General features: G+C 41.1%; 1 protein-coding gene and 1 long non-coding RNA gene across 5 annotated transcripts; one reads left to right on the top strand and one right to left on the bottom strand.

Moving 5' to 3' along the window:
• Nucleotides 1–1,744: 1,744 nt before the first annotated feature.
• Nucleotides 1,745–10,984, bottom strand: LOC111262237 (uncharacterized). 3 transcript variants are annotated; one of them, XR_002681483.2, is made up of 3 exons: nucleotides 10,916–10,984; nucleotides 6,569–6,739; nucleotides 1,745–4,887 (listed from the first exon to the last, which is right to left on the bottom strand). It is a non-coding gene; the product is annotated as an uncharacterized LOC111262237 (long non-coding RNA). The 3 variants fall into 3 exon arrangements; XR_002681482.2 differs by lacking the exon at nucleotides 10,916–10,984 and adding an exon at nucleotides 9,761–9,921; XR_015311853.1 differs by lacking the exon at nucleotides 10,916–10,984 and adding an exon at nucleotides 7,630–7,716.
• On the top strand, nucleotides 10,031–25,073 carry Dph3 (Diphthamide biosynthesis 3). 2 transcript variants are annotated; one of them, XM_022836338.2, is made up of 3 exons: nucleotides 10,031–10,520; nucleotides 11,424–11,932; nucleotides 24,930–25,073. In XM_022836338.2, the coding sequence occupies exons 2-3, from the start codon at nucleotides 11,813–11,815 to the stop codon at nucleotides 25,071–25,073; spliced, it is 264 nt and encodes an 87-aa protein (XP_022692073.1). In that variant the 5' UTR covers nucleotides 10,031–10,520; nucleotides 11,424–11,812. The 2 variants fall into 2 exon arrangements, with proteins under 2 accessions (XP_022692073.1, XP_086825119.1); XM_086968993.1 differs by lacking the exon at nucleotides 10,031–10,520 and adding an exon at nucleotides 11,155–11,220.
• The last annotated feature ends 5 nt before the right edge of the window (nucleotides 25,074–25,078 follow it).

The following is a 25,078-nucleotide window of genomic DNA, read 5'->3' as shown; positions in this document are numbered from 1 at the left end:
TGTCTACTGCAAATAATATCACAATCGTAAACGTCCAAGCCGACTCGATACTGCGACCGAGCTTAATTTGTCCTTGGTGTGACGTTTTCTCGCCTGGTCCCTTTTCCGCTAACGGTAAAAATTTCACCCTAAAATGAAGGAAGACCAATTTTTTGCTCACTTTTCGGAACTTTATTATTTAGGTTTTGATTCTGCGACATATTACATGTGAAATTTCAATTTGGGTCAACGGAACTCTTAGGCTTCCAAGTCTGCTTCCGTGGCTTCTTGGCCGCAGAATATGTTCTTATACGTTAGGTCCCCAGCATTTCAGTCTTCATTATTGAAACACTGCCACCATTAACGTACTATGCTTTCGCTTAAAATCTCCTTGACTAATATCTTCGCTAATCTTCGATGAATTTCCGAAGCGCTGTGGCTGTCTAGCAACGAAAATCTAATTACTGAGCGTTGATTTTCAAGGCTAAAAAACGTTTCGGTGAACACATTTCTCCCGAACGACACTTCAACTGGTTTTCATTTAGAATTTTTAGAGATGTTTCACCCGCTGGTAGCACGCAGTTCAAAAGTTCACCAATCTCAAAGTCCGCCGGATTTATTTGTACCAACCTAATACCTCGTTTGACTATCCACACCCACGATATTGCAGCCGTCTAAAGCAGTACTTAGCGGCTGTAATACTGGAGTCTGTGTTTAATTCAATTGTTTAAGTGTTAAGCAAGCATATTTAATACTCAGGTTGAGGAGAATCGAGCAGCCAATAACAAGCGGCAGCCCAAAAAGGAAACCATCGCGTCGATAATGGCGTATGTTGGTAAGCCATTGTTAAAATTGGTTACAGTCTTTACTAGCGTCTGGAATTTCATATTTGAGACTGATGTGTGGGTTGACAAATCAGAGAGGTGATCCTTTCTTGAATGATCGTGCGATACAGACATTTTAGACCATATTACATACTAAGATTTTCTATTTCGATTAAAATATCAAACAAGAAAGATTCTAAAGATGCATACATTGGTCCTTGCCGGGATTACTTCGGCAAATGTGTCAGGTTTGGTGTACTGTATTTGGCCAAAGATTATATACCTGTACAGTTGGTCTTTGTGTAATCAGAAATAACTTGTAATTAATATGGCGTCCGACTGTGGTCTTCTGTTCAAGTACGTTGACGTACACCCACAACTCGTTAGCCAAAGAGTGAGCGAAGAATGCTTGCCGACTTTAGACGTAGTTTTACGATTAATATAAAGTTTGTTGAATATTATGACGAAACGTCACCGATTACAAAACAATGGTGAATATTAATCTTCCTCTATCCAGGCCTTCAATTATCTAAGTTAATTGTCGTTAAGTTCGTCGTTCAGCAGAAGTTTCGATATGTTTTTATATTTCAAATTACAGTTAATTTTGTTTACGATGATTCTAAATTGCATAAACCAAGCACTGTTACATTTGAGTGGATACAAATCTGTGTATTCTATTGAAAAAACTTTTGCATATCTCTGACTCAGAAACTGGATATACTATCAGATAAAGCCTATCCTAACCATATATTTGTAACTAATAAACATTTATCATTTCGAGTGGCAAGAGGATTACGTAGTTTCAAGGGACCAAAAACGCCGGAAGCGTTATCTCATTCATCCTCATAGCTCCTCCATAGTCAATTTAAATATATAGTATATCCAAATTCTTCATTGACTAATTAATGTCGCGAGTAACAAAGCCACCGACGCAACTCAAGTTCGCAAAGTATGATCTTCGCTCGTGTATTTCATCAAGTTTCATTGTTTAATTATTGCACGTAGATCGTCTTGACAACCACAAAGCTATATCATGCAGAGAGACGTATCGTGTCGCAGAGGCCTTCAATATTTCGTTCGCTGAATTTTGTCATGAGTATTCTATTCGTTTCTATTAGTTCAGAGGTTTACAAAATCTGCCTATGATACCTGGGAAAACGCGATTCGAAATATGCCCACGATACATGTGAAAGGGCAGACATGCTCCTGTTTCAGGATTTTCCGTAATCGATTGGAACTGAATTAATAATAGGTGACATGGATTTCCGTTGTTTAAAAATGCCCGCCATAAAGTCTACATCAATTTAACTATAACAATTAACTCAAGTTTTGAGCTATCATAGCTTTTAGAATTAATATGAGATTCTCGCTTAGATATAATTCCTTTATCTGACTTTTGTTATTTTTTTGAGAAAATATTTTTGAGGAATATATTGATTTCTAGTGTTGTGTTTACGCTGGCAGAGAAATCGGACACATCTCTATATATATATATATGGTTCTTATAGATGTGGTTCTTTTCTTCGAAATACACGTCTTTAACAAACAACCAGTCAGAAACGGGCAAGTCATTGATGGATGTGATAGTACTACATTTTGAAACCTAATGCCATCTTTAATTACTGGTAAAGGGTCATATAAGCTAGTGTATAACCTTATTTCAGCTGAATTTAATTGGCATGGCTAAACTAAATGCCGTATCAATCATTTTTAAAAGCTTCACTTGAGTAACCCCCGTAAACAGTTATTGACATGCGAAAAAAGCAGCCTTGCAATGTCTCTTAATTAGTATGAAGGCTATAGGGTGAACGTCCTTCCATTTCGCTATTACCAACTGATTTTCGCTTAACTTGTAATACTTGTGACTTTTTGTAGCGTAAATTCACAAATCAAGCTGGCTCTTTCTGCTCCCATAACAGTGTAGTGGTAACGTACTTATCCGCTAAACCTAGGAACATGTGATGGTTTTAAGTGATCTTTTTAAAAATATCTAACAATAGGTACGTAACCGAAAGTAACGCCCTTGAATAAATTTAACAAAATTCTGTTCATGTAAAAGGTATAGTATAAATAGAACGAACATGTTGAATATCGTATGATTAAATAATATATACTATTCACACACTTCCTCTTGAGATAGGCGTTTAGAAGTCGCTACAGAGACAGACATGATCTTGAGAAGCGTCTTTACCTCTGAAGAACAAGTATCTGAAGGTAGTCGATTATTTGACCAAATTCATTCCGTTGTTACAAGTTGTTAGTATTTTCTGATAAACATCAAGACTGCGTCAAAATCTGAATTATTTCATAGTGATGACGGCCATTGCTGTTTGTTATTATTATGTTATTAATTAGATTTACCCTATATGGAAAAAGGTCTTCGCGAGTGACTGCTCTAGTTTGGTAAATCAGATTCGATACCACGTATATGCAAACATGGAAAATCTTCCTGGACAGATTGCTTGTACTTAAAAAAAATTAAGTTAAAATTACAAATATTCATGTAACTCTAACGTAAGGTCTAATATTAGTCCTCATCTAAATAGTTCGTTATTACTTTATGATGATTTCAGATACTGAATTTCTGTTCTTTTCCGACTACATTTTTAAGTTCTTTATGAGATCTATATATATATATATATATAGACCGGCGAAATGCCATGCAATAGCTTGTCCGGCGTTTCAGTGATGATTAAGAGACCTAAAAGGTAAAAAGAACGTGCTGGTGCAGTAATAAAGAAAACTAATTCAGTAAGTTCCACAGCCCAGTAGCACCAAGCCAAGGCGCAATCACGTATATTCCGCTCCCACGTTAAGGCCAAGATATTCGATTTACACGCACGCATTGCAAGAATTCACCTATTGCGAAAATGTGCAACATTGTTTTCAATGTATAGAATCATCATCTTACACTTCTTCAGAATTATATTTTTCTTATCAGAATTTATTAGAATTATCATCTTATGTTATCGCCTTATCATGCAGACTATCCTAGTTGATCCGGGTAAGAGGAGCACCAGTGATAAAATATAAACGACATGCGGTTTTATCATAGCAATCACAAGTCTATAATGGTCCTCCTGCAATTAATAGACTCACGTGCTTGTTTGTTGGGAACAATATACAACATTTCAGGATGTTTCCACTCATTCACTTAATTCCTTCACCTATATTAATTTTGGTTGGCATGCATGCTCAGGGATCTGCTATCAGTCCTAATCCACTTACTCAGACGAACGCATTTTTACATGACATCGAGTGAACTCCTGATGCAGTTTCTTCTAAGTGTTATTTTCAAAGGGTCGTCCGATTTGCTGATAGGCGCCGATTTTGGATCCGTGTTTCGAAGATGGAGTAGATTCACTATTTCATAGAACTCCCAAATTTCTACTGTAACGGCCATTCAAAGGGGGTCACGTTCGCAAACCGATAGAAGAAGTTGGGCGGTCGCTCAAGACTGTGTATTATAGCTTATAATGAAAAGTAACTGTTGACTAAATTTACCATTCTTTCTCATCAAACGGTTGGCTAGACTTGATGTAATGTGATTTCAAAGAAAGGAACTTCATTAGTATACTATTTATAAAAATACATATTTTACGATTTGGCCCTTAAGGGAAATCGCATTGTGTAAACACTGTGTGCTACCGTGTGGTTGTTCCGCTATATTTGAAATTCTTCTCACGAAGGCAACAGCTGATTGCCTAGTAACGACCTCACCTCGTAAATCGCAGCTCCATTGTCAAAGTTAATAATTTACTGTGTAAACGATCCTGTGTCCTAGGCTATTTGTCTGCTCCTGGACCTGCAGATGCTTTTTTTTTGTTGACTGTGCGCCGATCTGTCGAAGTCTCAGCCATTTGGCTTTTTTAGCAAAGGCTTCATTTCCTTTAATGCGAAGTTCAAAGGATAACAAACAGCTTGCATAATTTTCTCGTCAGATCGTGCGCTTTGAAGCCTGCAAAACTTACCAGCTGCCTTAACTAGCACACAACAGGGTAACGGAATTCTTTGTTTCTGCTGGGTTACCGTTGTATAGTAGCGGCCCAGTCTCCTTTTAATCATTTTGCAGTTCCGGGTACGCCTGTTTACAAATATTAGCCCCTCATTAATTATAATGGCAGTGATTAGTCACTTGTTACGATGTTATCTAACAGTCATTCGGGTTATAGCCGTCCAGCAATTACTAAAAACGAATGAGGCGTCATAAACCGTGATGGATAAGGCAAAGTATCACAGCAAAAATTCGCCAACGGCAAAAGCCGCAAAATGCGGCACTGGGCGTTCTTCTGTCATAGTAAATCTATTCTTCTTCCGGCCGGGGAGAGAGTCAAAGCTTTCCCTATATAAACGTTCTTCAATAAAATCGCTGTCGGGATACAGTTGCAAACGTTGTATTAACAGACCTCGTTCGTGGATTCAGCTGTTCCTTCCTAGGATCCACTAGGCTAGCCTAACCAGGTAACATTTGGCGAACTTGTAGGCCAGTCATGACAAAAAGCTTCGACTCCGACCGAAGAACAGAATAAGCAAGACACACTTGGACCAAAAGATCCTACAGTACAGAATCTATGATTCAGCATAATCAACCGCACTAACATTCAATAGTATGTTCCAAATCAAAAATTCCAGTTACAAATAGCAGGATTAGCATAAATGTATGTCATAAGGACGTATCAGACATACCTAAAAGATTATTATAAAAATAAGGAAAATTATAGATAATATAACGGCGTTGCATAGTTACTCATCTTTTCCGTGCATGTTTTACTGTTTTTTTTTAACCTTTAATATGTAGTCCCCATAACATCAATTTCATGGTAAACGACGTTAGATTTATAAACGTGGTATCGGTATCGTATGAAGCCAAACGCCGTCGGACAGCATTCTTTTGACTTCCAACGTCTGTGCGTATTTCACATTTTTTTTATGGAAAAATACTAATATACCACAGTAGCTACTTTTATCTATTCCACGTATTTAATTTAGGTCAGGACATGAAGCTTTCGTCATGTAAACCATGCTACAAATTCACTAAAATAATCCTCATTACGATATCATTCTCGTTATATTTAATTATGTACGATCATCAAATTAAAAGACAACCTATAGAGGCTATGTTTCCTTGAACATTTAATATTTATAAAAGTGATGAAGCACTCTTCAATTCAAAAGAACTAAACGTATTTAACTAAACGACTTATCTCTTTAAAAGCAGGAAAATATCTCTGAACTATGATTCGTACCTATATGATATTATGTTATTAAACAAATATTTATATTTATGATATTACTTTATATAATTGTTGGCACCATAAACAGATTCAGGCACTTATAAAAATGTTTGCTCTAAATACAACATGTGAATACGTCTTCCTCAGATCAAAACAGACTTCACTGTAAAGTAATTATGTACACTTAATCAAGCAAATGGACAAAAGGAAATCAATCGTGTGCTACGTAAACTGTTGAACATTGCTTCAGATGGCCGAGCCCCAAAAGTCCGAATTAGAACCTTTATCGCAAAACGAATGAGCAAAGTAGTGTGAGGTTGTTGTTTGATCTTTGATAGATAAATATTAGCCTATAGACACGCTTAAGCTGCTCTTAGAGCACAAGAAGAATTTTAGATATAGTGCGTCGTATCTCAACTATCTGATTGTCACATTGATAAACTAATTATCAGCTTTTTTTTTATCGGGTCATAATCTGTACATTCAGATTTATGCACTCGCTAAGTACCTAGACAATAAGTAGGTACGTACTGTACTCTCTCTAGACATTGCTTGGCTATAGCCGGCAACTCCTTCCAGTGTATTCAGTAGAACCTCTCTACGTCACGTTTCGAGCCCAGACCACCTCTCATGTATTGAAGTTTCGTCGACAAGCGTTTTACCTCCATACCAACACGTAGCACCTGCGTATTTGCGTAATACCTTACAGGCAATGAACAGAAGGTTTTAAATGGAGTCAGATTCTTTATGTTCTATGTTTATGGTCTTATTAGTCGTAACGGCATAGGCCCATTAGATGACTATTCACGGCTTAAAGGGCTTAACGTTATCGAATACGTACCCAATGCAAATTTTCGAGGAGAACGGCATTTGCTAAAAACGCAGTTGCACTGACTACCTAAATCGACGAAAGAAGCGACGTATCGCCGGCGACTTAGGTAGACTTTCTCAGATCTATGTGGAATTAAAGTCGAGTTTTTTACTGGGCGATATAGACTTCTCGAAATGAACATACAAGGTCATAACTCACCCAATTCTTCCCATTTTACTCGTTTACCAAAAAAAAAAAGTAAGAATACCATTTAACAACAAGATTGATATATATCCATTACCTCAATCAGGTTATTTTGAGTAACTCTTGTCACTTAGTAACTTAAAAAGATCGACGAAGTTATATAATCGCTATATATTAGAAAAAAGCCAAATACTCCTTCCATTAGGTAGACCTATTCCAAGCCTGCAAAATGTTAGCCTAATACTTTCTCTTAACATGTTAATATTTCCGAAATAATATTAAGTCCTTATTTGGTATTTGTGGCTTAAGCTGACAATTTTGGTTTCCCAATGCATTCACACACAGTAGAGGTTCTTCTTTTCTGTTATGGGGCTATTCTGTAATTTTTACAATGAATTCATAATAAAAAAGAATGTTTCAAACTTTTACGTCTAGTCCTACTAAAAGACATTGCTTCAGACGGCTGGCTTGTTTTCATCAGCAGACATCGAAACGTTTCTACGCCCAACTCCAAACGGGGACCCCACTCGTGCACAGAAGCTTAGTAAGCAGACCCAGCACCAACACGGTTACTTACAAGGCCACCAAATTTACTCTCCTGACACCTCTGTCAGTTACTCCAGAGAGTCCCGCGGCTCCCGTACGACACAATCAACTATGTTTGCTTGCGAAAAACTAGCATTCTGGATGCACCTTCGGAAACACTTTCGATGGACATGGCAGTATCTCGTACCGTTGCCTTGGCGACACGGCTATCATGTACTGTAGATTGAAAAATTGTCCCCGTTAAGTCCTACAGGATGCTTACCACGCCCTCTCGTCACAACCATGCATGATTAATAGGCCAATCAAGCCAATTTTTGCCAAGGTTAGCAAAAAAACGACATGAGCTTTCTTCGAGCACGTCCATCCCGATAAGCTAATATCGGCAAATGATCCTAGAAAGTAAAGTATATTGAGGATAAGCATGTATGCAGTCATAAATCATTAGCTGCCGATTCTTGCTATGTATCAACTCCTATTCAAAGGTTCCAAGAACGACCGATTTCTTAAAAAAAAATTAATAATGAACTGTAACACTGGTAAACGACGTTTTAACACCATTGCTTGAATAAATAAAACTAAGTCAATCAGCTTTTGGGTACGAGATATGCCAGGCTGGATTGTTAGGCCCATCTTTAACCTGACCAACGTCAAATTACCCTCTTCTTTCTCAACGATTCTCTGTATATAATACACATATTTGACTTCAGTTATCTTTTATTTTATAAATCGTTTAATAATGCAGTAATTTACCAATGATCACAGGAATAGTGCCAAACCTTAGAGAAGCCCAAGGCACAATTAACGAGAATGCAGTCACGATGTCAACCGTAGACACTCCAAACCGAAAACAACGCCATCAGAAGCGATTATTTTTTCGATGTTTTTTTTTCCACAGGTAAGCACTGAGATTTCTGGCATAAATATAATTTTTTAAAACTAGACGAATTTGGCAACACAGGCCATTTGTCACATAAGACGGTCGCTGTTTTTACCATTTTTCATGGCCTTGTTGTGGAAGGTTGTGCTCGTTATAAGCATGCAGATAGAATATTATCTTTACAAAAGGAATTCCTGAAAACCTCATGTCCAGACACCCTAGAAGTAAAATCATATTCTATTTTCCTTATTAGTGGTTCGGTTAATAGTTGTTTTTACTAGAATTTTAGTGAAAATATATTAAAGTATATCTGCATAAATACATGCAGCTATCTATAAACGCCAACGAAGAATAATTAGAGCGGCATAATTCTTAGCTGACTTTAGATCTTTTGTAGAGAGGCAGACTAATCGAAGATTCATTCCGGAATTGGATAGACCATATATATTGCCCTTTTCATAGGTTTATTGTCAATAGTGAGCCCAGTAAGTGTAATAAATTTATGCAAGCCTATTGTGCGTTGGGAATATTACTTTAGAGAATGTGATGCTGAAGAGTGGTCTTCCATTACTGTCCAGTGTTACTTGAATAGGAACACCGTAATCACGAAATTAGGAAAAACGTTGCCAATGGGAATAATTGCTCACTGTTAGAAATGTTTTACTTAAAATAAATCTAAGTATCTGAATGTAGGTTTATTATTATTATTACTCATTTCTTATAATTTTCTTCATTTTCTGCACAATACGATGTCTAAGTTTTTTTTTTATTCATCCAATAAGCTAAACGTACCGTTTTACCGTGTGAGAGTGTACCATTCAACTAACGGCATATAAGTGTATTCACAAACATGTAGTAACGTACTCTACGAAAATAATGTTCGAGAAACACGTAGTCTGTGTTCTCTGTGTCAAACATTGTCTCATAATCACCTATATATTATCTCCAATATAATACTCTCCACTTTAGAGAAATATTTTGCATTAGGATTAGTGGAACGAGTTTTCCCCACTATATCCCTTCTTTTCTTCCGATCTGGCTTTTGCTTGTTCGCTTACCTTCACCTTATTGCTGAGCGCAGTGTTTTCTTCTACTAAGCTATTTAGAAAATCAACGCGTAAACATCCTACACGTTTGAAATGGGTAACTCAGGTAAAAGACCCTAAAAATCATGTAACATCGTGCTAATTATGCAAATCCCCGGTTCCCTATACTCAGTTGCCGCCAACCTTTTCAAATCAACCTGTTACTTACTTCGAATTTCCAAACCCAGGTCAGCACATACCTTTAGGTTTAACAGATAGGCACGCTATTATTGAACCGTCACGGGGACGTCATCTACTTCAACAGCCTCTAACCGCGAACCATCACAGCAGATATCGCTTGGTTCTAGATCGATTTTGAATAATGGCGCGTTTTCTCAGCGCCAATTTATGCCCGGCCCCCGATCCCATTCACGGCACAGTTTGTTATTAGCGTGTGCAGTGTTGTTGTTGACGGGCAGACGCCATAGCTACACACCACCATTATATAGTGTTATAATGTTTCTACACTAGGGTCGTTATGATCGAGCTGCGAGGGGCCCTTTTCGTTGCTGCTGTGTTAACGAACGACCGCCAGCGGCTGACGGTGATCAACATACATCCCAGGAAAGCGCAGCCCGTCGAAATTGCAGCCAGCCATCCGTAAACACATCCACTCTTCGGGTTGGCTGGCTGACTCGCTGGTTTGGCTGCGGCGACTATTCCCGCCTGCTGCCTCTGCATGCTGCGACGATGAGCTACTACGCTTCTGGTTAGAGAAGCAACGGACGAATAATATAGAAATCCGCTACAATAGACACCATAGGAAAACAGACGAAGTGGTGCCAAACGCAAAGTACGTCTCATCGAGTTGCTGAGACGACAAGAGTCTTAAAGCTGCATTCATCGGCCTATCGACAGGCCACATCTTTCTTTTTTCTCTAGAAGGAGACCGCAGCCGTTTCAGGCACGAGTAACATGGATCGTCGTGGATATCTATAGCGTTGCGGCAACGAGAAAGAGGTAGGCAAAAACTTCCATCTGTAAGTCTGCTTGCCTTCTGCGAACATGGTTGATTCGACTTGCTTACTCTACTGTGCTGGTGAATCAGTTTAGTTTGTTGAACAAATCGTTCGGTTTATTTTCTTGTCCTATGGACGGGTAGCTGCATTCGTATGGAAGAAATCTCACTCGAGAATCATACTGAACGATGCGATGAGCTGAGCTCTCAATGAATTGCCCTATGGCTTGCGTGTGTGCGCAGGGGCTGTATATATGTGTGATGTTATTTTGTTCGCGATGCTGCCATTGCAGTTGCGACTATTGTAAGTCCGTAGGAAAGTAAACCGTGGCGCTATCGTTGTTATTACCTTACATCTACCCCGCAGATTTTAAGGGTTGCCTACCGATCTGCTTACCTGTTTTTCTGCGGTGTGAGTTGAACCTGATTGCAGGGCTCTTGCCTTGATCGTAGAGCAAGGGCAAAAACAGCCGTAAATTTATCATTTTAGCGCTGCTTCCTCGTCGAACTCTGCCACTGCACAGAATTTAACAGTAGAGGTACTACCGCTTGTAGCACCACTATCCAAACTGAATATTCGTTTAGCTGATTTACCGCACGTGTGCCGCGTGTTGCGGTCTCGCTTTGTTGGGTTTTCTTATTGTTGGTGGGTCGGCTAGTCAATTTATCAGTGTTCATCTGCAGTGCTGTATAAATGTTGATGTAAGTGTACTAGAAAAAGCAGCTACTGCTTCTAATGCACGCATCTGTTCGCGTAATCGCGACGTCGATGGACGCATGGCAAGTTAATACGACTAATTAAGAAACGGCAAGCGGCAACGATTTGCAATAGGCCCGTTTCTACAAAAGAAGAGGCAAGCTAGTGTATCACAAAATCAACCACTAATTGTGTATCATCATTCCAGGACTATGTAGCATCGAACGTGTACATGCAAGCACGTCGTGGCGACAGTACTAAACTCGGTTGGGGTTGTAGAATTAAGACCATTTGAGATCATCATGATCGAAGATGGCAGTTGGCCGTTCTGTCCGCAATAGTGAACGTCGTTGAGTGAGTGTCCGTGTGAAATGTGAACTGACGACGCGCCGAGTTTTCATTAGTTGCCGCCGCAGCGTCCTTGCCCCCTGCCATATTTGTGTGCAATATGGATAGTGGTGATCAGGGCAAGCTTACGAACGTTCTCAGTTTTATGCCAGAGCCGTTATTGCAGGTGCGCTAACACCTGCCCTTGCGCTGTGGCTGGTGGCGGTGAACGATTTGAGTGCGTGTTTCTGTAGGCGGCGTCCGACGACCATGTCGGTATACCACGACGAAATCGAAATTGAAGACTTCGAATACGACGAGGAAACTGAGTCCTACTACTATCCGTGTCCTTGCGGGGATCGTTTTGTCGTTACGAAGCTTGACCTCCAGGTAGGTTCAAGAAAAGCCATAGTTGCATCGTTTATACATTGAATAGATCGGTGATAAAGATTACTACGTTAACTCATTTATCGAAAAACAGCCGTAGATGTGAATAGGATGAAAAGATGCGTCTGTTTACATAATATACCACATGTTACATGCTAGCTGAACACTTACTAGACAACACAATACCGCTAGGATTCCATCCGGCGTCAATATTGCTATTATCAGAAAGTATCTTGACCACCTAGCTAATTAGCTGGCTAGAGGGGTTAGATAACAGCGGCAAAAAACCTCGTTGCGGCTAGTGAATGAGGAGATGAACGCCATTTGTAGGCGATTCGTTAAACAACTTATTATTACATATTGATTCCATCACGTCTACCGCCAGCACTGCGGCGGTCGCCATCGCTACATTAACCGTAAGTGTGGTTAGTAGCAACAATCAAACTGTTCCTGATGTACGCGTATCCTCATGTATATATAGACTTGCGCCACACTGGACGATGGTAGACCCTCGGCTTAGTGCGCTAGTCAGAGCTAGCAAACTAAAAAAATTGACTAATTATATTAGCAGGGACGGCAACAGAGAGTCTCAAAGCGAACATGATGTAAATCGTCGTAGTACTTAGTTTAGTAGAGCTTAGCTTGCGCCTGAAGACTACGTTAGGCAGCGATAGTGTCCGCTGTTGCTTCAACAGCAGGCCAACGCATCAAATGATATTGAATATAGCTCTGTTAATGCCGGCAACGCGCAAAAGGGCCTCAAGGTAAAAATCTCTTGAATTATGTCAAACATGATGGCAATGACTGTATCGATGATGGCGCTAGCACTGTTAGTGTATTCTGGTACACTTATTTTTGTCGGTATTAAATATTGGATCATGCAGCAATTATTGCTGTTAATAATGTTATTCATTATTAGTACGAACAGATGTTATCTGATCGTCTGTTTGATTTGGCTAAAGGCGTATTTTTTTGAAAACTTGAAAGTTTTCATGCTCATTTGACAGTAATTCGTGTAACCGTTTCTCTGTGGGATCTACAGAGTTGCATGAACGGTATGACTAATAATTAGAATATTTTTACCTGTACGAGATCTCGGTTCGTTTTCTGTTACCGAGAATGCTGTTATCGTGTTGCGTTGAAGGCTTTTGCCGGCTGACAGTCGACGAAATGGGGAAATCTACCCACTGTGTTTAACTTACACATGTTCTTGCATAACTATTGTGCCAGCAGGGCTGTTCTCGAATAACGCGTTTTGTCACTCACTTGGACACTATCGACACGATTTAAGAAGTACAGATCAGCAAACACAGTAATGAAGTACGGCCCAGCGTATTTACTTGTCGCGAATCTGCGACTACTGGAACGGCCGCATTCAGCAATAAACCTGACACTGCTGCATAGATAGTATAAAAGCTTTTCATCATATGTAAAACTGTTGCCTTATCCGAAAACAGCTTTTTTCTTCTTTGTTCTATTCTTAGCCCAGTGTAGCTGCTAAGACTTCATCAAAACAAATAAAGCGTCATTCTTCAGATTGAATTTGGACGGCTAAGTCTCTGTGCTCCACACTTACGGAAACTTTAAACCGCTACCATTGATTATATATATGGCTGTTTTTTTCACAGTAGCATAGCCAGACCAAGCACGATCTCTTGCTTGTTTTTCCTACACCTTTTATAGTAATCCCTTCGTTGTGATGTTACTATTATTGTTATGAATATTTTTTGTTGTTTCCTCGTTGCATCAACATTGTTCTCTAGGTATTCGGACAGTAAGCTATTACCACGTTAATAGCTTTCTTTTTCATCTATCGGTACATGATTATCTACTGGCCCCCGCAGCAGTGGACGCTTGAGGCCGGGTTCTGGCCTACGAGCCAGGTCGTATACTACGCATATACAAAAGAGAGCCGGCATTCTGCCTCTATTTTCGCTAACTGTGCTCGTAAACACCAGGTCAGTCTATCTGTGTCTACGAGTTATTGGTTTCCATTATAGTAGTAGTAGTTGAAGGCAAGAGGTAGAATACCAAAGAACCGCGCGTGCGACGAACGTGTCTATAAAGACTCCAGCAGATCGGCTGCACTCTCAACGAAATCCTGCTCTCTTAATCATCGGGCCAACAGCAACAATGGTGACACTGAATTATAAATATTCTGATTATTTCCTACGAGATCATGGGCTCCTTGACAAAGCCCTCTTCTCTGTTGGCCCTTTACGCTTTGCTTAACAAATACTTATGTTTACTTGGTATATACAGGTTTGCATATGTATGTGTACGTTTTTTTTGCTAGGTTTACCGCGGCCATGAATGATGTCATTCCTTTGTGTACGACGTCAAGGTTTAGACCGCTAATCTATAGTTTACTGCGACGGTTCTGCCCTCTGCGAAAGTTCTATACCGACTTCTATCGGTATTCCGTCCTCAGCTACATCCTGCCGCTGTCTAACGCAGATGCTTACCCCGTATGTTGACAGCAACGTCCTAAGTCACTACGTGGCCAGTCAGCATGACCTGGCCTTTGTCCGTAGTCGTCTCATTCTATTGAGTCCTAGTCGACACCAGCTAAGTTCCCAATACGCCTTACGTATGTGGAGAGGTTACGCTATGCTATTGGCTGACACGAAAGGTGGGCAATCAATTGCACACTCTTTAATTTTCTTTCTTTTTCTGTGTACGACCAAGCGTCGCTGGCGGCGCTATCGAACCAACCAAAGCAAACTCGTCGGCCGACTAGCCGTCGGCAGTAGCCTCGCATCAACACAACGTCACCTAACAAACCTAGTTTGACCCCGACGTCACCAGGCTGGCAGCTCATTAGGCCAGTAGTGCAAGCGGCCCGCTGGGCTGCTCTTTACTCTGGACGGCAGTCGCGCTTGTTGGCTTAAACGGCGCGAACGGATAGATGGCCACCATATAAACGCTATTGTATGGGCAAGTAGACGGATGAAGGGGCCGCCGATTGGTTATGATATCGTTGACGATCATCGTAGTAATGTTTATTATAATGGCGGTCGCTGGCGCGAGCGAAGCACGGGCAACATATTGGAACGGACGAACGAAACAGGATGGAACGGTAGCAACGGGGCATAATTAACCCGGGGCGTCGATAATGGCCCGACATGGTCGCATCAAAAGAGATGGGGCCGGTTAGGCAAGCGGAAGTTAGCAAACGAAGCTTGGAGATCGGCTCGAGCGGTTTTGTCATGTCCGTGGGTGTTGCTAGTCGCTGTGGTTGTTTGCGGAGTGCTCGATCGACTCGCGTAATTACCACGTCAAGGGCCATAAGGCGCTAGTTTTTTCGCCTATCTCGCATTCGTTTGTCGCGTTGGTGGGGGCAGCTGCGTATGTTTCCTAACAACGGACGTCGTATACTGCAAACTGCACACAGACTATTGTAAACTCATGCGAGTCCATAGTTATACGGTATACGAGCTATACGCTATGGTGACTGGTAAGTTAGACTAAAAGTTGTATGGCGGCAAGATTTCATGATGCTGTGAACAAACCAATCAACAAATAAACAAACGAACGAGCCAGCCAGCCAACCAGGCAGCCAAAAGGTTTGTTCAACATAGCAGGTCTTTAAATTATTGGTGTTGCTCTTTTGAACCAGCGATGCTAGCCTCCTACAACAGCGGTCTCAACCACCGAGACTGCGGAAGTGCCAGAAATCACTAAATACAGTAGCGACAGAGACGGCCCCTCTCATCGTCTACGCGTTGTTATTGCTGAATAGGCGTGCAGGAGCACCTGTAATTTATCTTGACAACCTATTCGTAACAATAGCTTAAAAGCAAAATGAGAATGATAACAATAAAATGATAATCACGTGCCTGCCGTGTCGTGGGTACCTCTCACAGGCCATAAGACAGTCTATAGCTGTTCGTCATCCTGAGTTTGTGGAGGTTAGCGCCTCAGTAACGAAAGTGAGGCATGTACTGCTACCCCGTTCAGAGCACAGCGGAAGTGTTCTTAGCGTTGAGAGGCCGTAGAATGATGTATTGAATGTAAACAGAGGTTCTTTTGTATATTTCGTGCTTTCATGAGGTCACTTTGCGAAAGAGGCTTATGTTTCATTGTACTCGGCCGCGCATCATTTGATTCATATCAAGTGCCGTATTTAGTTAGATATTACACGGCTCAGCCCTTTGGTGTGGCTCCAAATGCGTTTTGGTCGAAAGTAGTAGTTGTTCTAGTGTTGTTGGGAAAATCGATACAGATTGATTTACAGCCTTTTTTTGTCGTACTGTTTAATAATCTTGTCTGCAGATTATTTATTTATTGAAGGTGCGAGTCCGTTCTGACAGAAGTGCAGTGAACTAAATTTAACTGAAAAGTGGGTCCGTCTGTCTGCTATGCTTTAATGCGTTGTAGGGAATGTAACGAAAGAAATCATAATTTCTGTGTTTTTCTTTCACTGTTTTTTTAATAATAAAAAGTAGTAAAAATATTCTAGCTATTTGTCGTATCGCGCTATCACTAATTGATTAAACTCGTTTTTTAATTGCACAAGAGGCACTGGAGGACGTTCGGAACAGTGTCGTTCTCATTCAAGGAAATAGTTATAGGTATTTAACACTTGACCGGGAGTTAAGTTTAATTAAATCTTTAATTAGTTAATCTTAACTAATTTAATCGTGCGAGTAACTTGTTACACAGTTTTTTCGAAAGCGGAAAAATGGAACTATATCGCACTTAAATCCTGGCACGAGTTCATGATGATCTATGCGGCCTTGCTCTTGCTGTACTGCCTGTACATATAGCGGCATAGACTAAGAGCTAAAGTTGACGAATGGCTCCGTGAAAAAGCTTCGCAGCAGGCATCTGCGTTTAGTGCTGCAGGCTAAAAAATAATTTATAATAATGTGATTTCATTCGGTGGTGAAAAACTGCCCTGCTAACAGCAATCCAGCAGAGCGCCAGCTGTTGTAGTCAATACACTATCAGATTCTACCTACGAATTTTTGTCTAACTACATGGCGCTATTTTACGATCGAGTCTGAATTCGATTGTTTGTGTAAATCACTTCTGTCACCTCTGCTACAACTGTCTGTTATGTAAGCTGGTTTAATTACTTGTATTTGGTAACCATAATATAACTTACTATCAACTATATATCGCCTGTAACCAAGAAACGGTCACAATTTCTGCCACTCACTGTGTTTCGTCTGCACTAAAAGCTGGCAAAAAAAGGATTCAATAGAAGTCTGATGTATGACTGTACAGCGTCTCTCTGGAAGTGCCAGCGCGCCGAGAATGTCTGCCATTTTGGCAGTGAACCAAATGTGGACAAAATATACTCAATGCGGCTGCGTACCGCTTGCTGAGAGTCGTGTCGCGATGACACAGGCGACGTTGATCAGCGTTCGGTATTGACCATGGTCGCTCGCCGGCTTCCGGCAACAAAGCCCATCGGCAACATATTAGGTGCAGGTATTGGTCGATATATATATATATATAGCTTCTAACGTGTTTAATTCGCGAATGTTTGGTTAAGTAACTTTCGATGTTTTTATCGAAAAATACATTTAACTGAAATAAAAGGTATCCAAACAAAACAAAGATAGCAAGCTCTACTAGTGCATTGTAAAACCTGAGTTCATTTGAGAAAAACGTTTTCGCCTTTCATATACAAGCTCTATTGTTAACTCCTTTATACTTTAATGTAAAACGCTGACAAGATTTGATTAATGGATCAGCCAAGGCGACTCTTGTATATGTTAGCGTGATAAGCTACTTTCCAGGTCTTGTGATAATGTCACTAGCCATTTATCCCGTTATACTAGCCAAGCGAATTAGACTAAAACTTGTTAGGCGTGCCTTCACAAAACATTTCCATTCGACATGTTTCGGTGATATACGTCACTACAACACTTTCTCTATGAATATATAATAATAGAGCCACTTTTACATACAATGCGCAGACTTTTCTTTCCATTTTATCGTCGACCAAGTCGCTGAAAACACCTGACCGATCCCACAGCGGGCATTGCAGGGAAGGCGCAACTGTTTTCCTGGGTTTGCGTGATTCGCGTTGACTTCAGTGGCTGTTGTCTAGTATCAGCGTGTGGTCGCGACTACTGTAACAATTTTATCTCGCATTAAGTTCTCGTAATCGTTACGTACCCCGTTGCGTTATTAGATATTACCATTACTGCTGTTGATCGCCATAGCCTTCTCGTTGCAAGGTACACGTTTAAGGCAGCTCGGGAGGTCGACTCGTCTGCGCGAATAAGGACAAAGAGGTATAGGAACGCCACAGGCCACTCAAACATAACAATACCCCCCTTACTGATTGTTTTCTTTGTGCCAGTAGCTCTGTCCTGAGGCCTTCTCTTCTTTGTACGTTATTTACACTTTCTCTACATCATATCTTTTCGTCTTTCCAACGAGATGTTCAAGTGGCTGTTGTGGGGTAATGGGTCGACACCGTCCTCTCTCTGTTCCTAATGATACGTATACAGAGCGAGGGATACGTCTTTTGACAGTTAGAAAAATAGTCATTTAACAGTTTGAGAGACATTGCTTAAGTGATTTTGTACTAATTTTTACTATACTTTACCCTCTTAGCTTTTTTCAACAGATGAGAAATAAAGATTCGCAAACTGCCAAGTGGTTTCTGTTCCAATTACGAAGAAGTATTTTTGTCCTACTCTGTATATCTAAATTTATAGAATACGCAGCCGTGCCTGTCAGCCACTGTCGCCGTATCATGACTGACTCTGGCGTAGATTCGTTTTGTGCTGCAGATTGTTGCCGTTATTGACGCCCCCTGTCGCAACTAACTCGGTCGCTGCTACTGCCGCCGCCTCAGTTGTAAGTACCCTGATAGAATAGCGTGTCGGCAGCTATTTCAGCGCGTGTTTCACTGCGCCGTCTCGTCAGCCGTTCAGCTAGCTGACGCCACCGACGTGGCTTTAGGGTAGCGATCGTTCATTATTGACATGGAGTGGCGTGTGGACAGCTGTACAGACAGTTGAAATTTACCGTTTGCGGTTTTGCTTTAGCTACTATCGAGACCACAGACCACGGAAAAGTTTACTCTTCTGCGAGTGGGATCTACCTCTGGCATGGTGCTGGACCGAGATCTGAAGACACACAGCCACATATGCATATATATATATATATATATGCATTCCTGAATGCGCACTGCTGTAAGTAGTCGATATGGATCCCTTAGTCAACTCATCAGACCGTAACTGGTTTCGGTATAATCGTATTAGTAGTTTGTCGTAATCGATTGCGCTGGATTATTTTGTTTGTGACAAGTAGATCTGGCGCAGTATATTACTGGCTTGGAATCTACAGCGTTTTCTTGCTTGGCGTGTCTTATCTATTGGGTAGATACTCATAAATTTCAAGATAACATAACTAGCATATGACATGCAATTGTTCGTTCGTTACCGGCAGTAGCGATAATGTGGCACTGTGAGAGCTAAAATAAACTATTTTCGGGCGACGCTTTGGGCACAGCACATGCGTGTCTGACGGAGTTAACGTATTAACCCGGCTTTCTCATGGAATACGCCACCGCCGGACCTCTACCGACAATGAGGCCTAGTGGATAATGCCTTGGCCTCAACCAGGCTGTCGTGATAGTATGTGTAATGGCCATACTGTTTTTCCTGTTGTTCCCTTAAGATCGGAGACAAACGTAACAGCTATCACCAACGACATACCACTGGCACTATCAACGTCTACGGCTCGTCAGTTGGCTGTACAAGCGTCTGTTTATTCCTTCTACTACTCTTTTTGCTCTGCTGCGTTTCGTTCAGTATCTTCGACAAACGATGATAGTACGAATCAAACGTGCTCAGCAAAGACTGCTGTGCTCCAACAGCAAAAGCTATTGGGGCTGCTAATCAAAACCAGTAGAATCGCGTGTTCTATTGTCGAAAACAGTGGCGACTATCTTTCTGCCATCGACAATGCGTCACACAGTTCTTCTACTGCTGCTGGTAGTTTCTACTACGACCAGTGTCTACGAGTGCTCTACGAAGATCTAGCCATCATCTACGAATGAGCAGATACCAGCTCCCACCGGAGGCCCGTTCCACTATCCAAGTCATCAACACAGGTCGACGTCTACGGACAGTCGGACTGCTGTTCCCTTTCGGCATCGTTACTGCAATGTGACCACTTTGCCTGTCTGTGACCAGTCCGTCAATGAGCCTACCCACTCGGTTAGGTCTCTACGGCCTCAAGAAGTGGCGTTGGGTCGACATTTATTCATCGGCCTGTTCGCTGCGTGTCCGATACAGTCAGTGCTGCTGTGCTCAGTATCGTTACCACGATTGCCAACTTTATATTGGTTCGTCTATATTGAGGCCGTGAGTGTTGCCTCGTGGTAGTGGAACGCTGCGTGCCAGAACGACTGTGTTGCTAAAGGTGGGGACCCTCAGCTCTGTAACGGCCTCGCCACTATGAGGGTGAGAGCCGCGGCAATGACTGCGCTGAGTTACGCCAGCAGCAGTGAGAGAGGAGTTCCGCGATATTGGAGTTGTGTGTGAGCAGCTGTTCGTTCCACGGCGCCGCTGGGGTTGCCTGTGTTAGGTAGATCCGTTGATGCCATTCATTCGTTGACTCGCGATACGGGACAGTACGGGTACAGTGTTCGGCGTTTACTCAGCGTTTCAGGGTTGGACGCTGGCGCTGAGCAGTGAGAGGGTCTCCGCGTAGAAAAACTGAAAGCGCTTCGAAAGCATACGAAAGAAATACGCTGGTCGTTGCTAGCGCGGTCGATGGCGACAGAGCGGCCAGAAGTCGACAGTGAACTGTGTTGTAGTTGTCGTAAGAGAAACAAGATATGAGAGAAGACTGATTGATCCTGCAGCAGGTTGTCGATGGCATCATCAGTACAGTAAACGGCTGTGAGAGCAACTGGATAAGGAGGTCACGAGCCGCTAGTGTTAGCTAGACTGCGATGCGATGTAATTACGGCTTCAATTACGGCCGCAGATGCTGTGGGTAGCACTGACTTGGATATGTTACTGCAACATTGTAACTTTTCAAGTGGTGACCCTCCTCTCGCAGAGAATCATCGCAAGAGCTCCATCCCTTTTCTTTACGTGGTAGTCGTAGTTTGTTTAGTAGCACAACAGTGACTTAACGAGGGGTACCAATATCATTGGATGGTAATGTTATGAGAAGCCGCGGTGCGTTGGGGATCTGGCCTGTGGCGCTGTTGATGATGGGGGAAGTTGCAGTCGATGATTTGGTGATTACCGAGTCTTTGCCACTTACGTTTTGTAGAGACATGTCGAGACACAGTACTTAAAGTCGACAGGGCAGCATCGAAGCGTAATGTGCGTAATTGCAAGCAAGGGAACAAATATGTTGAACTCGTTTCCAAGAAGGCGAGTATTTTGAAAGCAGGAATATAGACGATGTTTATGATGATTATACAGATGAACTGAAGAGGCAGAGCACACTTTCTTTTACAAAAAACAACTTCCGGAAGTATACGTCTGTAACTGTATTGTAGATCTAGTAGCTTATACCGGAGAGAACGAAGAACGTAATTTGCAGGGTTTGTAGATCTTCTAGTGGATATTGGAGCTGGGTCGTAAAAGAAGAACGAACGATGACAAAACAAAAATAACAGATGTCGAAAAAGAACGATGACAAACATTAGGGTAAAAAAAACACAGTAGAAATAACTTACTCCATCGTGTGTGCTTATAGTGCAAAGAAAAAAATAAAAAGCTTATCGTTCGTTGCTTCCACCAATTCCCTGTGCTGAATACCTAAATTGCTCATTATGTGATTAAAATAAATGATGGAAGACAAAACCAGTTGCACACTTACACATACACACATATTCCACCGACATATATATATTTTTCCCGATATATATATATATATATAGGGAAAAATTTAGGCGCAAAAAAATATAGCTTAATCACAATGACATTCTTGATCACGGTGGCGTTCACTCAAGATTGGCAACGACAGTCAGCCAGGAAGAGCTGCGATTCTCAATAATTTTCGTTTTGTATTAAGCTTCATGAGTTATACTCAAGGTAGGATCCTTATGTTACACGAGCCAACGCACCTTAGAACCCATTTTCTTTTTAGATTAGTGTCGTCCTGTACATATATTGGCCCGTCTTCGCGCAGAATGCCAGGATGCGTTAATTATTATTACACTTTTTACCGCCTAAAACCTTTTGCGCCTCTTCGCTATACGAAAGTCCGAATTAGCGTAACTTTATTGAAACAGCTGTAACTATCGGTTGGTCTCTTTCTCAAAACTCACAGACACGCTAATCTCTCAACAGTATGTAAAAAGGATGAAGACGAAGTTGACAAATCATAACAGAAGCAACTCAAATAGTTTGCCTACCCCTAGTAGATATTCGGAAGGACGGAAGGCCGGTTTAAATGATGGTCAGGAATTACGGGTGGTTAGTTGTTGGCCAATATTCAAAATAACTGCGCATATCAGCGGAGCAATGAGGATGATCATGATTATCATGATGATAGTGATCCGCGTTTCGTTAACGATTGTGTGATACCGACTGAAATTGCCGACCTGTTGCTGATAATGATGGTTATTGTTACCTAATGGCATTTCTTCGTCAGAGTAAGGGAAAAATAGCCTGACTTCATGTGGAGATAGCAAGTAAACTTTAGCGTAGGCTTCAGTATCGATAGTGTTACCTGTCTGTGTATACTTTTGTGATAAAATGCGTCTTGAGCAAAATAGAATGAAAGCCCTGTATAGCCTTACCGTAAGCAGACTATGACTTAACGATCAGCAGGTCAGCGTCGATTAGCTGTGACGCACATGCTACTTGTATTAGTGCTCGTATCGTCATGATGGACCGTCACATTTAGCAGATAGCGGGCTGATTTGTCGCCGATATACTTTATTATGTTAACAATGCATGCGTTGTTAATTATGTTTATGATGTTATTGCTCCGTGCTGGTCCTCCTTCATCTATGTCGGCTGTAATTGTTGTGTCTTTGTGAATCAAACCTCGGATGGCTTTGATTGTACAGAACGGTCTTACATGTCGCCGTAGGCGTCGTTTCACATAGTCGTTGGCAGAGGGTCCTCTAAAAGCGCGTATAGCATGATGTAATAAATTTAACGTGAACTGAGACCAAAACGAGACACTGTCATGGGTAGAACTTAGTCTACCTGTATAGCTATAGAAATAGTTTGGGCTGAACTGAATTATCTACTTTGACTCTCTCGGATTTTGCTCGTCTGTCGTTCGTGTTAACGTCATGCTCCGGTTGGCCGTAACGCGCAGATGAATCCGACGGTCAGTCGTAAATGGCCTAAGGAGAAAAAAAGGACTCCTGGGGTTCAACATGGGGGAACAGTTTCAGTGAGACAGCTCGGGAACGATGTGGCGGACAGTGCGGTTCATAACTAGAAGGACTCTTTGACACACAGTTTGGTAAATATAGATACAATGGTACGAGGATATAGATCCGATTATAGTTCAGTGGATGATATGTTTGTTGCTAAACTTAAGGAGATGCGGTGGTTTAAGTTCGAGCGTTCGAGCTTAAACACACAAATCGATCCGTGCTGGCAGAAGCTAGCCGTCTGAAGTAATGCGTAACACCTTACGTACCAGGTGTAAAACATGAAAAATAAACCAGGTGATAGCTGGAGTTTCAAATAAATCAAAAAAGAAGGAAAATAGCATCAATGCACGATAGGCGATTAAATTTCGTTAATATTTCCAGAGAATTATGCGTAAAAAAAGTGAGAAGAGACAGAAGTGTCGTACGTAATGAAACGTCGCTCGATTTGCGCTCTTGTTTATGTAGCGGTAATCACTGTGGTATCAGCTGGGTTAGCGCTGTCTTTACCGGGAACAAAGAGCTATTAGATATTAGAACCGAATGTGTTTGATGTTAATAGAGGTCGTTCTGAGATTTTAAAGAACATTGGGAAAAACTCTGTGCGGTAAGAATTGCGTCAACAACGATCCTCGTTTGGCACCATGATTTAATTCAAATGTTGTGCGAGTCGTAAAATTAGTCCGGGGTTAGATAGCTACGATTTTCGCCAAAAATGAACGCAATTACGTTTCTTGTGGGTATGCCGTTATTGCAGCGTGTCTGTTTGTAGTAATATCGTAGTTAAAACCTAGTGTAGTGATACTTAATAGTTGCCATTTTGAACAGTTTTGGCAGTTTCTGCAAGATTTTATCATATATTTTTCTAGCATCATCTTTCAGTCCATCAGTTGTTGCGGGTAGAGCTTACCACTACGTTGCGTCGTTCATCAAAGTAAAATGTTGAACAGTGATTTCATTTATCAATTAGGTAAAAAGTAAAAAGCAACTACGCAAGGATTAAAACAAAAAATAAAACAATTATTCTCGGCACCCATTCCATGATGACAGTTTTTTTCTGCGGTGAATGGAGCACTGACCAAGGCGATTTAGGGAGTTCAGCTATTGTTTATTGGAAAGATATTTTTAAGCGGAAGAGCAATGAACAGATCCATAACAACCACACTAGTCATAGAAATCAAATTGAGATTTTACGATTGTTATCGATGACGCTTGATTTTATTACGCAGTAGTTTTGTTAAAACTTTTTGTTAGCTTTCACAGAATATTGTAATATTATGGGGCGCTTCCAAGGAAAGGCGCTTTTTCCGAAGTATTTTCAATAGGTCCCGAAAGCGTTTATCTATTTACGTTGTTATCGTATTCTGTTCCCATGTTCTGAAAAGTTAGTGCTATCAGCCACGGATTAAAAAACGTATATACAATTATATACATTTTGTAGATGTTATATATATATAACGTCTACAAAATGTATATATATAAAGCAATGCAGAAATGAATAGCATTTAAGATTAACCCAAAGCCATTTTGTAGGACACATAGAATTTTTTACATACCTATTTTATCTTTTTATGTTAAATTCTTACTCTACCTGGAAGCTATATAGCAAATGCTAACATCGCTAATTCTCTTGTCTCTATTTTTGTTTTCGGATTATTTGGACTATTCCAGAACGGTGAAGAGGTGGCGACGTGCCCAAGCTGTTCGTTAGTAATCAAGGTCATTTACAACCCTGAGGATTTCACTGAAGAAGAAGAGGCAAGGCCACTTAAGGAGAAGGAGTCCGTCGTTCAGTCTATTAAGAGGTCTAGTTAGACTGG

Source organism: Varroa jacobsoni, unplaced genomic scaffold (genome assembly GCF_002532875.2).
Source record: "Varroa jacobsoni isolate VJ856 unplaced genomic scaffold, vjacob_1.0 scaffold_641, whole genome shotgun sequence".
Taxonomy (NCBI): Eukaryota; Metazoa; Arthropoda; class Arachnida; order Mesostigmata; family Varroidae; genus Varroa; species Varroa jacobsoni.
The sequence above is the reverse complement of the archived record's forward strand: the minus strand, read 5'-3'. Positions and strand labels throughout refer to the sequence as shown.